At 41.3% G+C, this 13,274-nt stretch overlaps 2 protein-coding genes across 8 annotated transcripts; one reads left to right on the top strand and one right to left on the bottom strand.

The window, feature by feature from the left end:
• Window positions 1–1,507: 1,507 nt before the first annotated feature.
• On the bottom strand, window positions 1,508–4,827 carry LOC112280716 (RAP domain-containing protein, chloroplastic). 2 transcript variants are annotated; one of them, XM_024516539.3, is made up of 4 exons: window positions 4,223–4,827; window positions 3,717–3,783; window positions 2,076–3,415; window positions 1,508–1,913 (listed from the first exon to the last, which is right to left on the bottom strand). In XM_024516539.3, exons 1-4 carry the CDS (start codon window positions 4,412–4,414, stop codon window positions 1,845–1,847), a joined length of 1,668 nt encoding a protein of 555 aa, XP_024372307.1. In that variant the 5' UTR covers window positions 4,415–4,827; the 3' UTR covers window positions 1,508–1,844. The 2 variants fall into 2 exon arrangements, with proteins under 2 accessions (XP_024372307.1, XP_024372308.1); XM_024516540.3 differs by having other exon boundaries at window positions 3,721–3,783.
• Window positions 4,828–7,978: 3,151 nt separating this feature from the next.
• LOC112280585 (endoglucanase 25) lies at window positions 7,979–12,558 on the top strand. Of its 6 annotated transcripts, none has more exons than XM_024516225.3 (8): window positions 8,000–8,110; window positions 8,214–8,309; window positions 8,520–9,064; window positions 9,718–10,028; window positions 10,339–10,797; window positions 11,018–11,153; window positions 11,313–11,485; window positions 11,622–12,558. In XM_024516225.3, the coding sequence occupies exons 3-8, from the start codon at window positions 8,704–8,706 to the stop codon at window positions 12,012–12,014; spliced, it is 1,833 nt and encodes a 610-aa protein (XP_024371993.1). In that variant the 5' UTR covers window positions 8,000–8,110; window positions 8,214–8,309; window positions 8,520–8,703; the 3' UTR covers window positions 12,015–12,558. The 6 variants fall into 6 exon arrangements, with proteins under 6 accessions (XP_024371994.1, XP_024371993.1, XP_073388982.1 ...); XM_073532881.2 differs by having other exon boundaries at window positions 8,214–8,354; XM_024516226.3 differs by lacking the exon at window positions 8,214–8,309 and having other exon boundaries at window positions 7,979–8,110.
• The last annotated feature ends 716 nt before the right edge of the window (window positions 12,559–13,274 follow it).

Raw genomic sequence — 13,274 nt, 5'->3', positions numbered from 1 at the left:
AAGTGAAACATTGTTTGAGATGGTATTAGTTGTAATTCTAATCTTAAGTTCTACTTAATTTCTTTTCTTTTATAAATATAGGTTTTAAAATCCAAAAATAGAAGTTAGCTAATATCTTATTCAAAAATATAAAAATCTCAATCATAAACATTTTGTTACTTCAATTTTATTTATTTATTTATTTTTCCTAAGACTATTAAATATTTTTCCTTTTAATAAAATGCTAATAGTTTATTATTCTTTTTGTTAGAATTTTTTTCTCAATATCAAATATTGATAAATAAGAATGTATTTTATAACCAAAATAACACAAGAAGTGCATGAGTTAACATGATTACTATGACATTACCATCTTGTCTATGATTCCATTATTTTATAAACTTCAATATATAAATTTAATCAACATTATTTGAAATTGTAATCAATTATAAAGAATTTCTTTGTAATTTATATTATTTTATAAATTAAATGATTATAATATATATATACATATATATATATTAATATTATAATCATGTCAATTATAAAAGTATATATAAATCCACCATGATGAAATCAATTAAAGGTAGTAGTTGACAAGCTTACATTACTTAACTAATATTGAACCACTATTATAAATATTACTATTATACAAGAAAAGATTTAGGATATATGTACACTTATGTTGCTTATAATTATACGATAATTATATTGAAGTTAATATTTTGAAATATTTAATACAAAATAAAGATATTAAATATATTTAAAAAAAACTTGGTAAAAAACTTGATGGTCCTAGATGTAGACCACCTTCAAATTCTTTATAAGACCTTTGATCAACAAAATTTGAATTATTGACTTTTCTTCTAGTTAGATTTCTTACTTCAAGTACATCATAAAAGAACTTTCTTAGATTCATTTTAAATGTTGTTAAGAGTATTTCAAGCTCAAAAATTGGTTTTTTAAGTAATAATTGGTGTAGCCTTGGATGTATCTATTGTTAGTAAACCCTGCAATAATTATAATTGAAAATTACTTGGCCCAAAAACTTCGATGTAGAACTAGAAATTGACGTTGTCTCTGCTTTTACACATATTTGTGGCAGCATTGGAACATAAATTAGTTGCATCAACACTATTTACCATATAGTTTCATTTGATAGAAACCAAAACTAAATATACAGGATGATAACAATTCTGAGAAGGTCGTCGTTTTTGGGAAGGTTTTAAAATGCGCAAAATTGAGACGACACGATTCTGTCATCAAGGAAACGCAAGTCCTCTTCATTTAGAATTTAAACGAAAGGGAAAAAGAGACAAGAGAGGCTTCACCAATATTTTTAATATGTTTTCAACAATAGAATAATAATCCCAATCTCCTATTTAACTTAGACACCTGCTTCTTTCGTCCGAGCTTACCTTGTGAGAGGATGTTGCTTACAAGAAATAAATTGTTATTTCACATTTCACCTACAGCCTACAGAGGAATAGTGCATTGTCACCGACACAAGCATAAAAATGGACACGTATCAACAAGAATGCAGCAAGCACGTTTTCTTTTCTTGAAACGTAAGAAGTATTCATCGGTGAAATATTGATGTCTTGAATGGGTCGTTGCCCAGCCATGTGGATAGAGCAGATCTTATACGAGATGTGAACTAAAACCAAGTGTGATAGTATACCAGAAAAATGTTTTCAGATCATGGAAACTGCTGATTTAAAACTGCAGAGACGATGATTAACCTTATCCTCATCTAAAGGCGCTCCTATTGAGATGACGGGTCTGAATGAAGTCACCGACCAGGCTACTTCTAACCATAAAGCATAAATTGTAGAAATATAAGTTAAATGAGAGTTGAAACGAGATTAAATAGAGCCCTCTAAGAGGGTGCGTAAAAAAAGTGCCCGCTCCTGCTCACCTCTTAACTCCTCCCACTGATAAGGCCATAAAAGAGTATTAGAGATAAACTTAAATCACAACCTCTCGATAGAAATCAGTAAGCTTGTCACCAAATACGATTTTTGGCATCTCCAATTATCGATGAAAGGCAAAGCTGGTTCAAGGTACGATTAAAGCTCAACAAAACAATCTCATACCTCTTGGAAAGGGATAGGGAAGACCGTCCACCCAGCTGAACGCAATAACCGTCGCTTCAAAACTGTGTGTCCTAAAAGGATACCTGTGTTACGAGAAAAATGAGTGGGGCCATCAATCTCAATCGCCACCCTCGCATCCACTAGGGCCAAATCCAGAGAATATGGCGCTCCCTCGTATTCTGACACCCAAGCGCGTCCAGTTGTGCTTACGAGCAGACGATCCACTTCTCTATGATCACCTGAACTGAGCTTGTTCGCTGCCTTCTCCTTCTCCCAAGCTTCCTCAAGCATTATCTCCAGTTCCTTTTCGGTAGTCAATGCTAGGTCTGCACATTCCAATTTCAAGGCTAGATTGGCTTGGTATAATTGGCACATGTGCTGAACGCCTTTCGGCTTCCTATCCGCCTCAGAAGTCCATGTGGTTGCGCGACTATTCACACATTTCCATAAAGAAATGAACCATGGGCGTTCCTGCTGTTGTAATACTGCGCAAGACCATGCCATGCTCGCAAGTTGTTGTTGACTGAATCCCCTGAAAGTAGCAGCAGCAGCATCCGGGTTCTCTACAAGTTGAACATCCAGGGAGTCAAAGAGAGGGTCTAAGGGGTGGTTTAAGCATGCAAACGCCCACAAGATTTGAACCAGCTCTAGAGGTCTGAAAGACCCTGCTACCTCTACAGCTCGCTGGGCAATGGCGTCAAAGAGAGCTGGTGCTGCGTGTAGCATGGAAGCAAAAGCGCCAGCAGTATTGGCAAGGTTTTGAGCATTAAACTCTGACAATTTGTCAAGAGCAGCGTCAGCTAGATGGTCCATCTCTTCCTCAAAGAGTGCACTACTTCCAATCTTTGACAGCGCCCAGGCAATGTTAGCTAATCCTTGGGCAGAGCATTCTGGAAATGCTTTCACAGCAGCACGAAGGAAAGCCTTCATTTCTTGTCTTCTGGCGAAGGTGAGTTTCTCAGACTTCCACATGGAGGCCTCGTCCATCCGCTTCGCAATCCGGTGGAGCCCAGTTGCGCAATTCAAAGGACTCAATGGTATCTTCCTAGGTTTGCCCCAATGAGGTTTATTAAGCGCTTCTATAATAGTAGCCAATACATACTCAGCATCAGGAGCCTCGACAATAGCTCGGTTCAAGCGTCGTTCTTCCCGATACTGGTTCGGACCTGTCCACTCCTTCTCCTTCGACGCGACCCTTTCGACTGGAGTGTCCTGGGGTGTAGATCCTTTGTTTTCCAGACTAGTTTCGATGTCACTGGGCACAGCGAGTGCACGACAACATGTTTGAGGCATTGGTTGGAAGCATTCCAAAAGAGGATTATACCAAAAGAGGTTCAGCCCTGGAGCAGAAATCATTCCAAAAATATTATCAATATCCAGTAGCGAATCTAGAAAGAACCCACAACATCTGCTAAAAATATTAGCTTTGGTAAAACTGGATTCACTACCTACAAGGAATCAGACCATAATTTCAGAAAGTAGAGCGTACAGAAGGTAGTGAAAAGTCACTCTTTTTCCAAAGAAGATTATTTGAAATGGCGGTTTATCTGTGCGTGAAAGGTGACAAATGAAACGTTTAAGTTACAGAAATCATGAAAGGAAATTCAGTAACATGGAAAGGAGAAAGTGGGGTTACGTTACCTACATTCAAGTTGGTTCTTGTTCTGAAATCAAGGGTAGCTCGAAGATTTAAAACAACCCAGCTCCGCTGATGTCCCCGATGACAACACAAGCACACGGTCAGTTAGAGACCTTATCAGAAATGCTCAAGATAGAAAAGCATAGGAAGTTTCCAGATAGAAAATTGCAGGAAAGGATACTGAAACCATGTTCGCTACGATGAGGTCCTGCGCAGCTACTAGCGACCAACCGAAACGGGGACATCCCAAAGTTTCTCAAATCCTTCAAGTGAGCCTAAAACCCAACTTGGGGGCTAAATTCACTCTAACCAGTGGATCCCACACCCTAAACCCTGAACCCTGTATATTACTGGCGCATTCTGCATTAATAATTTAAGCTCAATAGGACGCCGCGATTGTGCAGACGGAAAACTAAAGGCACCATCATCATTTTGTTAAAGTGATGATTATGTAGATTGATACGTTTCTGAAAAGACAAATGCATGGAAACCAGCTGAGTGAGCTTACATCAAGTGTTCGACGAGTCCCACCCACAAATGACACCCTCGAGACTTCCCTCGAAAGTCTGCCACCAGACACCGCCTGGGCAACTCTCACCAGACGGAAATTCAGAGGCAAGATCCTCTCAGCACCAAACCCAGCCGCGCAATTCATGGTGGTCGCCCGTGTCCCCGACATGCCGCACCCCCCAGTAGCCATGGCTAACGACCCTTCTCACAATTCGGGGTTTAAGTCACAAAACCTTATCACTATCTCAGCATCGTCAACAACACCATACCTCCCACCACGCACACTGAAACCAAGGAGCACGTGTTCAAGACCCTCCCCCCACACTCAGCACCTCGACCACCATCCACGTACCCAATTTTACCTCAGAAATGCCAGAATTGACACCCCTAAGAAACTCCTCACCATCGCCCAGGCTCAAGCAGCTGCAAAAACAGACCTAATCCTTCACTTTCTGCTCTTCCTCTCGCACGCAGTTCAAATGCGACTCTCGCTTTCCAACACATTCACTGCAATCTTCCCCTCGAATTCTGAGTTCCACAGTGCAAACTTGCAAAATTGGCCACGATGCGGCGCTATTTGCCGCACCTAGAAATTGCTCAGTCCAGGAAGTCCCATAGAAACTGGCCCCCCTCCTGTGGATAACGGATTCGGGACCCCCAAAGACCGCGCCTGAGTGTATGACCGAGGATAGTGTCTATAACCGCGGGATTGTGGTAGTGGTGTGTAGTCCCGGTCATAGGGACTGTTGAGAATGCAACTGAAAACTTTCATGGTTTGAATCTTAACACAAGAAACCAACAACTTCCCATGTTTTCCACTTGTTGCATGGATATAACATTGAACTCCATTTGTTGATTTGTATGGAGATGATTTAATTTTGGTTCTAATTTGAGAGTATGGAAATAGTTGGTTAAAAGAACATGTACTGGTGGATATATTGTTGTTGTTTTGTTTGAGCAAAGGTATGACACGTTTGTTACACTTCTTAGAATAATTTGAGAGCTTGATGAATAAAATTTTATTTTTACTAAAATTTTGTGTGTTCGTGAAAGATATCTTAAACACTAATAGTGAAGTGTCATTACTTTCTATATAGATTAATAATAACAAAGAATAGTAATTAGTAGTCTACAATACTTAGTATTGGTTTAACCTATATATATATATATAAATATATGCAATCTTCAGACACAATAGCTCTTGATTTCAATAAAAACTTTGAAAACATTTTATATTTTTACGTATGTATTTTTTAGTCAATAACTTAATAGGAAATCTTTTATTTTTATTTCCTCAATGAAATACTGTAATTTTCTTTTATTTATTTTTAGTGTTATTTTTAATCAATTTTTAAATTCTGGTTCAAACTAAGTCAATTATGAATTCTGTTTTGTTTTCCATTTAATGAAAGTTTATTTTTTTAAGAATGATTTGTTGAAAAATTATCCAATTGAGGCTTGTCTAAACATTATCATAACTTGAGCTTATTGATATCTGTAACCATTTATTCATATCAAATTGACTCATCTAAATCCTCAATTGACCCACTTTTGATAAAAATACAAGTGTTGCCTTTTCAATTATGAATTAATTGTATTGTCAATGATTAATAATTGTATCCATGGCCATGTTTGTATGCATTGTGTTGGTTTTCACACTCTAACATGTAATATTGATAACCTAAGTATTTGAAAATATATATATATATATATATATATATATATATTAAGATTAAGAACATTAATGTTGGAAAAATTCGTAAATATGTTTACTACAAGCACTACCAATTTATTTATTTATTTATCTATAATTTTTGAAATATTAAAATATCAAAATTTTCAAGTGGTGGGTAAAATCACTTATACTTAATAGTCAATTGACCAACAACTGGTTTGAGAAAATGCAATTACCCAAATATTTACTACATTAACATTATATAATAATTTCAAATTTGTAGAAATTAAGAAATATTTATTACCAAAAAAGTTCTTGAATTTTTTTACGTAATACTCTTTTGTGGTATTCAATCTTATTTTCTATGTAGCTACATTCAATTTAACAGATTATTGTACAAAGAAAATATCACTATATATATATATATATATATTTAAATATATTTAAGTTTGATTTGTTACACACCTAAAACAACAACATCAACTGAAGACACAATTTAAGAGTACAAACAGAAATTCAGAAAAAAGAATGATGTGGGGACAAGAAGAACCAATAAACATTATCATGTAAGACACACCAACATTCTTTTAAAAGCTATTTAAGGTGCAATACGGAGGCATTGAAGGGGGCCCCACAATGATGACACATCCCTCAAATAAGAAAGTTAATTCTTCACCCCCATAATGCACACAAAAGATATTGCGCGCGCGTATCAGTTGGGTTAGTGTGCAATAGAGAGCAAGAAAAAGAGGAAGATGAGCAAAAGTGTGAACAATTCTCTTCAAGTAGCAAAGGAAAAAGATAGAGAGAAAGAGAAAGAAAGAGAGAGAAAGAGCAACCCCACATGAACCTCAAACAACTGAATGATTGGCATACCAGCCCAGAACTGTGAGGTGGGAGTAGATCCAAGGCTTTCTCACCACTTTAGGGCTGTCCTTGTATATGCCAGCCACAGGCGAGCTGGGGCCTAGCAGTGAGTTGAAGAAGAAGAAGAGCAAGAGTGAATGAATGAGTGAATGAATGAGTGAGTGAGGGAGGGAGGGAGTGAGCAAAGGAGGTTGTGGATGAATGAACCAGTAGATGAATGGCCGTTGCATTGTTTGCATACAAGTGCTTTGATCGAGGAAGCGACCATGTGGAAATTTCTTTTCTCTTCTTTTTTCTCTTCTTTGTTCTTTTTATTGTATTTTTTTTTTGATTTTCGGTAGTACTAGCTTGCCATGAGAATAGGCCCACTTCATTATTGCATCCCTGTGTGGAATCAACGATCAGGACTGTTTTTTTCTTATGATCACCCTCCCTGCTTCTGGTTCTTGGCAGCACCAACTCAGGCACTGAGCTTGGTCCTTCATCATACACTTTGCTGCACTACACAAACCTTAAACTTCGCTACTGGGTTTGCTCTGCAACAACAGTTACTTGTTTCGCATCAGAGCTAGGAAGCAGAACCCGGGACCGGATTCCAATTGATTTTAGTTGTTGCGGAATTGAAGGCCTTGGGCAAAATATGAACCTTTGCGTCTGCACCCAAACATGAGGATTTTTTTGTAACCAAGTGGCAGCTGTTAGCTCACCCCACCCATTGAGCAAGCCCACAGAAGTCGTTGCAATAATGGATGAGTCTAGGCTAGACTTCCTTAGGCTCCAAAGGGGTTCGAGTACAGAAATGCTGTCACAATGCTGGGCCACAGCAACAGACTCCTCTTCCCCCTCTCTCTCATGCCCTACTTGCTTATTACATACATCAGGCTCCATTATGAAACAGGTTTAAGCATGCAGAAACAAAGGCAGAGGGAAATTCTGCATCGTAAATTCCTGGGCTTGAAACCCACAGAGTAAAAACCCACAAGCTTATGAGTTTCCAGAATGCGAGAACAGTGTGGTTTTCCAGGGTGACCTTTGGTTGTGAGAAAGGTATTCTCCTTCTTCACTGATCCTGCAGGTCTGTTTTTTACTATGAGATTTTTAGGAGATCTGTAGAGGAGGAGGAGGAGGAGGATGGATCCTGTGAGGTAACTGGAGAGGAGAGTGAGAGAGAGAGACGTCAGAAGCTTTAATTGTCAGGCTGTGTCAGTCGCTGATTCATGGCTGTAGGTCCCAGAAGCTCCTGCATTATGCCGCTCTCACTCATGCGGCACTACAACTCGCAGTCTGCTGCTGCTTCACCACCAGCTCTGTTGTGTTATCATCGCCATAGCCCACCTGATTGTGGTGGGTTTTCTCTCTCACGCCTGCATTTGGTACTTGCATGTGGCTTCCTCTTACTCAGATTCTCTCTACCCTGTCTCACTTTGCCTTGCCTTGCGAGTGTTAGGTGGCTATTGTAACCCCGAGGAAATAAACGGGAAACGAACCCTGTAGGTCTTGCGGGAACTCAAGCTAGCAGAGTTCTCGAGCATTCAGCTCAGAGGTTGGAGCCAGATGTGATTGTCGAAGTTTCAAATGTTTGTACAAGGCAAGAACAAGTGGTGTTGGGCGTTAGTGTGCTAGCATATCTATAGCATTTCGTAGCAGTGATGCACGCGATATTGTGGAAATATGGGCTATGGTGGTGTGGCTTTGGTCTGTCGAGGAAGTCTTTTCTCACTTGGGTACATGTATCATTGTTCATCTGCTGCAGGAGGGAAGAGTATTTAGGTGTGCGCCAACAAACGAGCGGGGTTCCTCCAGCGCAAGTTCTTGAACAATGATACTGTTCACGTGAAGCATCTGGTTTGTTGTACTAGCTGTAAGGTTTTACTGGAGCCTAGAGAAAGAGAGATTGGAAATTGGTTGTAGGGAGACGAGGAGTATAAGCTGAAGTCATGTATAACACATGGGGAGGGCCCATGGAAATGGCCACGGATTCGGGGGCGGAAGATGATACTCGTAGCAGGAACCTGGATGTAGATCGGGCCTCGGTAAAGAGCTTGGAGGAGACGCAGCAGAGCTGGCTGCTGGAGCCCAAAACCAAAAAGAAGAAGAAGGAGATTGACCTGGGATGTATGGTCTGCAGCCGCAAGTTGTTCCTCATCATCTTCGGTACCATCTTCGCCGCCAGCGCCATTGTGGGTTTATCAATCCTCATCTGGAAAGTGGCTCCTCGCAAGCACCATCGCCCTCCACCCCTGGACAACTACACCGTTGCCTTGAAGCTGGCTCTAAAATTTTTCGACGCTCAGAAATGTGAGCGGACTCTCGCATGCCCTTCTACTCATCAACGACCTTCTGGAGTCATCGTGCTCAACTTTCTGGTCTTTACTTCTGGATACCACCGCGGTTGTAGTCCAGTTTTGAAGTTCGTTCAGCTGGCCTTTCTTCTGCGCAAGAAAGTTTTATTCTTGCGAATTCCTAATCCGCAGAAACAACCTCGCGTCGCAATTTATGGTCTTGTATGATTTTAAAGTCGTGAGTCCTGACAGTGTTTTCGGATCTAAGAAACTTGAACCGAGCGTCTCGATTGTCATTTTATGGCCATTGCATGTGGTATACTCGGGTTCTCAGGGCATGGGCGTCTTATGTTTTTAGCTAATCCTTCTTCGTGAAGGATCTAATACGTTATGGTCCCACACCCTAGGACTGCTTGTCCTGAGAGGCATAGTCCTCGAAAATAGTCACATGTAGGCTGAGATATTTCATAAGCGTCTTGTTTGTGAAACAAGTAATACCTCCTGCCACATGAATTCCATTATCTAGGTGAAAGCTGTCTTGATTGTCAAGGTTTCACTTGAAATCTTGAACAATGTGTGACAAGCGAGTGAGAACTAACGGAAGATCTGACAATGGAGTGGGAAAGATCTCTAGTTCTGACGATTTTGTCACTGATGAATCAATTGCAGCTGGGAGATTGCCAAAAACCAACAACATTTCCTGGAGAGGCACTTCTGCGCTACGGGATGGACGGGATGCAGTGGGTGGAAATCCTACAAATCTCAGTGGTGGTTTCTACGACGCTGGTGATAATATCAAGTTTGGGTTTCCAGGTGCCTTTGCCATGACTCTCTTGAGTTGGAGTGTGATTGAGTACAAGGCAAAATTCCAAGCCGCTGGAGAGCTCAACCACGTTAAGGAAATCATCAAATGGGGTACTGACTACATGTTAAGGACCTTCAACTACACCTCACCGAATGTGGACTATGTGTTTGCTCAGGTATGCATCCACTCAAATTATGCCCTGATTGTTATCATCGTGGTTGATCATCCTGCCGATGAACAACCAGGGTAGATAATTATTAGATGCCATTGATTAGAAAATTACCATGTAATTGGGTTGTCATTTCAGTGTTAATAATATATCTGCTTACAACCTGATCCATTGCTTCAAGGTTGTCAACCGTGGAATTGAAGCTTCTGTCAATCATGGTGTGGTGACATCAGTCACATACCCTTGAAGAACTATAAGTCGAGAGAACCAATGACATTTATGTACCCTTGTCTGAATCTTGATCCATTCCTTGCAGGTAGGCGATGCAAACACGTCCGATCCAAATGACCACACCTGCTGGGAAAAGCCTGAGGACATGGACTACCCTCGACCAGCGTATGCAGTTAACTCTGGTCCAGACCTGGCTGGAGAGATGGCAGCTGCCCTTGCAGCAGCCTCCATTGTATTCAAAGACTCCCCACAGTACTCCCGCAAGCTGAGGACCGGGGCAATCAACATCTGGACTTTTGCGAGAGACAAGGGCAAAAGGCAGCGCTTCGTTGCTAACATTCCTGAGGGAGAAGTAGGGTTCTATAATTCTACCAGTTTCTGGGATGAGTACATTTGGGGTGGAGCTTGGATGTATTATGCCACAGGGAACAACTCGTATCTTCAGTTGATAACAAACCCATCACTTGCTAAGCATGCAAATGCGAACGGTGGCGGTCCATTCTACGGCACGTTCAACTGGGACAACAAGCTCGCCGGTGCCCAGGTATGTTCATGAGCTGTCGGACTGTTTTGAAAGGTCAGGGCACTTGTTTTTCAGCAATATTGGTAGTGCGGAGTATTTACTGTTATCATAGTGTTTGTAATTTATTGTAGTCCTAGGCTTCGAAGGAAATCAACAATTTTTGAGTTGAGGTAACGCAGGTATCAATTAGCTCTTGATGCAGCACTGCAAGTAAACTGAAGTTTTTCTGTTCATGACGCAGGTGCTTTTGTCCAGGCTTTTGATAATGAAAAGCCCAGGTTATCCATACGAACAGCTTCTCCGAGAGTACCATAATCAAACTGAAACCATTATGTGCAACTACCTTCCTCAGTACAAGAAATTCAACGTTACGAAAGGTTTGTTGTTCGACGTTTTTGGTTGTCTTGGAGTAACCTAGTATTTAAAATGACCGCATGTAGACGGTCCTCATCGCCTGACTCGTACAAGTAATTGATAGATACTAATTGGTTGTTACCGAAGCTTCAGTCCTGATGTACGCTGGTTGATGTGCCCAGGGGGTTTGACAATGTTCCTATACGGGAAGGGCCAGCAACTGCAGTATACAGTTGCTAATTCCATGATAGCGTCACTGTATGCTGAATTCATGAAGGCTGCTGCCATTCCTGGGTGGAAATGCAAGGGCGTCTTCTACCCCGCAGAAACCTTGAATAACTGGGCAAGGTCACAGGTGAGGCTCTCATCATATTGTCAGACGCTATCTGTCGTCAGTGGAATGTTCGTTTCTTTCGGTGAATTCTATTGTTATTTCTTAAGTCACGATGGACTGTCACATTGTGCTGATCATTTGTGGGGGCATTGTACAGATTAATTACGTCCTTGGACACAATCCCATGAACATGAGTTACGTGGTAGGCTACGGCAAGAAATATCCCAAGCAGGTGCACCACAGAGGTGCGTCTATTCCAAAATCTGCAGGAAGGGTTGGCTGCACCCAAGGTCACAAGTACAGGGACGCAAACTCCCCAAACCCCCACATTCTAGAAGGGGCTATGGTCGGTGGGCCAGACAAGTTTGATAAGTATAAAGACCGGCGCACGAACTACGAGCAAACGGAGCCGACTTTAGTTGCTAATGCCGCACTTGTAGGGGCACTAGCATCCCTCTCGACGGCGACGAAAACCGGAGTGGATGCCAACACCATCTTCAACGCCCTCCCTCCTCTGTTCCGTGCTCCTCCACCAGCACCTGAACCCTAGACGGTCGGACCTGAAGAAATGAATCATAGCAATCGATCGAACAGAGCAAACATCCTCATCTCTCTTGGAACCGATGCCTTTCCTCAGGAAGGTGACGACCTATATGTTCCCCTGCTCGTAAAATTTGACATTACCCCTTTTTTCTATGTAGCTGCGTGTGGCAGGGTAGAAGGGTGCGATATGGATTTCTAGGATAGCATCATGGGCATTTGGGGAGCTCTGGAGGGGGGAACTGAGGATTGAGAATAGAAAAGGGCGCACGAGATGGGCAGTCGGTTGATAATGACCTAATTCATGAAATGGTTGTAGATGGTAGGATATACACAGGCCCCGTCCTGGAGGGCGATTTTTTTCTCTGTTTCTTTTGCTATCCCCAATCTTCATCCCCCCCCCCTTTATTTTATTTTTCGCTTCTTGCCTTTCCACCGTGACGTCTGCTGGACGCGTTCTATCAGGGCTCAAGCAAAGTTGTGGCCCTTCAAATACCTCAGTGTTTATGCTTAGTTAATTAAATCGGGAAGTTGTGTGCACGAATTTAAGCAAAGTTTGATCAAGCTTATGTCATAGTTTCTGTTCAGAGATGATTGATTTGCAAATCGATCTACATCTGGCTAAAGTTTGGGTAGCATTTAGTGCATCTTTGACATGGCCAGAAACGCAGTATTCTGTTTTGCTGGTTAACATGGACGAGACTGGAGAGGAATTGATGTTTTTGACCATCTCTTTGAAAGTGGGAAATTTGCAATGTAATAGTATATACGTACGGGTAGCTCCATTTACTTGTTTCAAATCTTGTTGCCCTTAAGTGGCTTGCAGTTGGTATGTTCGATTGCTCACGGCAGTTACGAGTGCGTGAAGATTGCAGACCTCAGCAGATTGCCCACTTTTAAGGATGTCTACCTCCACCAGCTGTGTGAAAGTCTGGGCCGATTGGTGGATTAGTAGCGAGTGCTGGGACGATTTGTGTTAGTTATTCGAGAACTATCGCGGTTATCAAACATATGTCAATATGAAGATAATTCTGTGCATCTTTTTGTTTTCATGAACCTCCACTTTTGCCCCGTGATACACTCTACACGGAGGCTAATGGAATCAGCAGCTTGAATTGCCAACTGACGGACGTCGATGAGCCTATTTGTGGCTTTTGGTGAGGTGACGAGAATGTGAGAGAAGAGAGGAATTGATCAAGTGTATATTTCTAATTCCTACGAGATAGAGGAAGCTTTTGAGTGAGCAAAATTAGGGCATTTTTTCAGAGGT

The sequence above is a fragment of the Physcomitrium patens genome, chromosome 3 (assembly GCF_059467195.1).
Source record: "Physcomitrium patens ecotype Gransden chromosome 3, ASM5946719v1, whole genome shotgun sequence".
Classification (NCBI taxonomy): Eukaryota; Viridiplantae; Streptophyta; class Bryopsida; order Funariales; family Funariaceae; genus Physcomitrium; species Physcomitrium patens.
The sequence above is the reverse complement of the archived record's forward strand: the minus strand, read 5'-3'. Positions and strand labels throughout refer to the sequence as shown.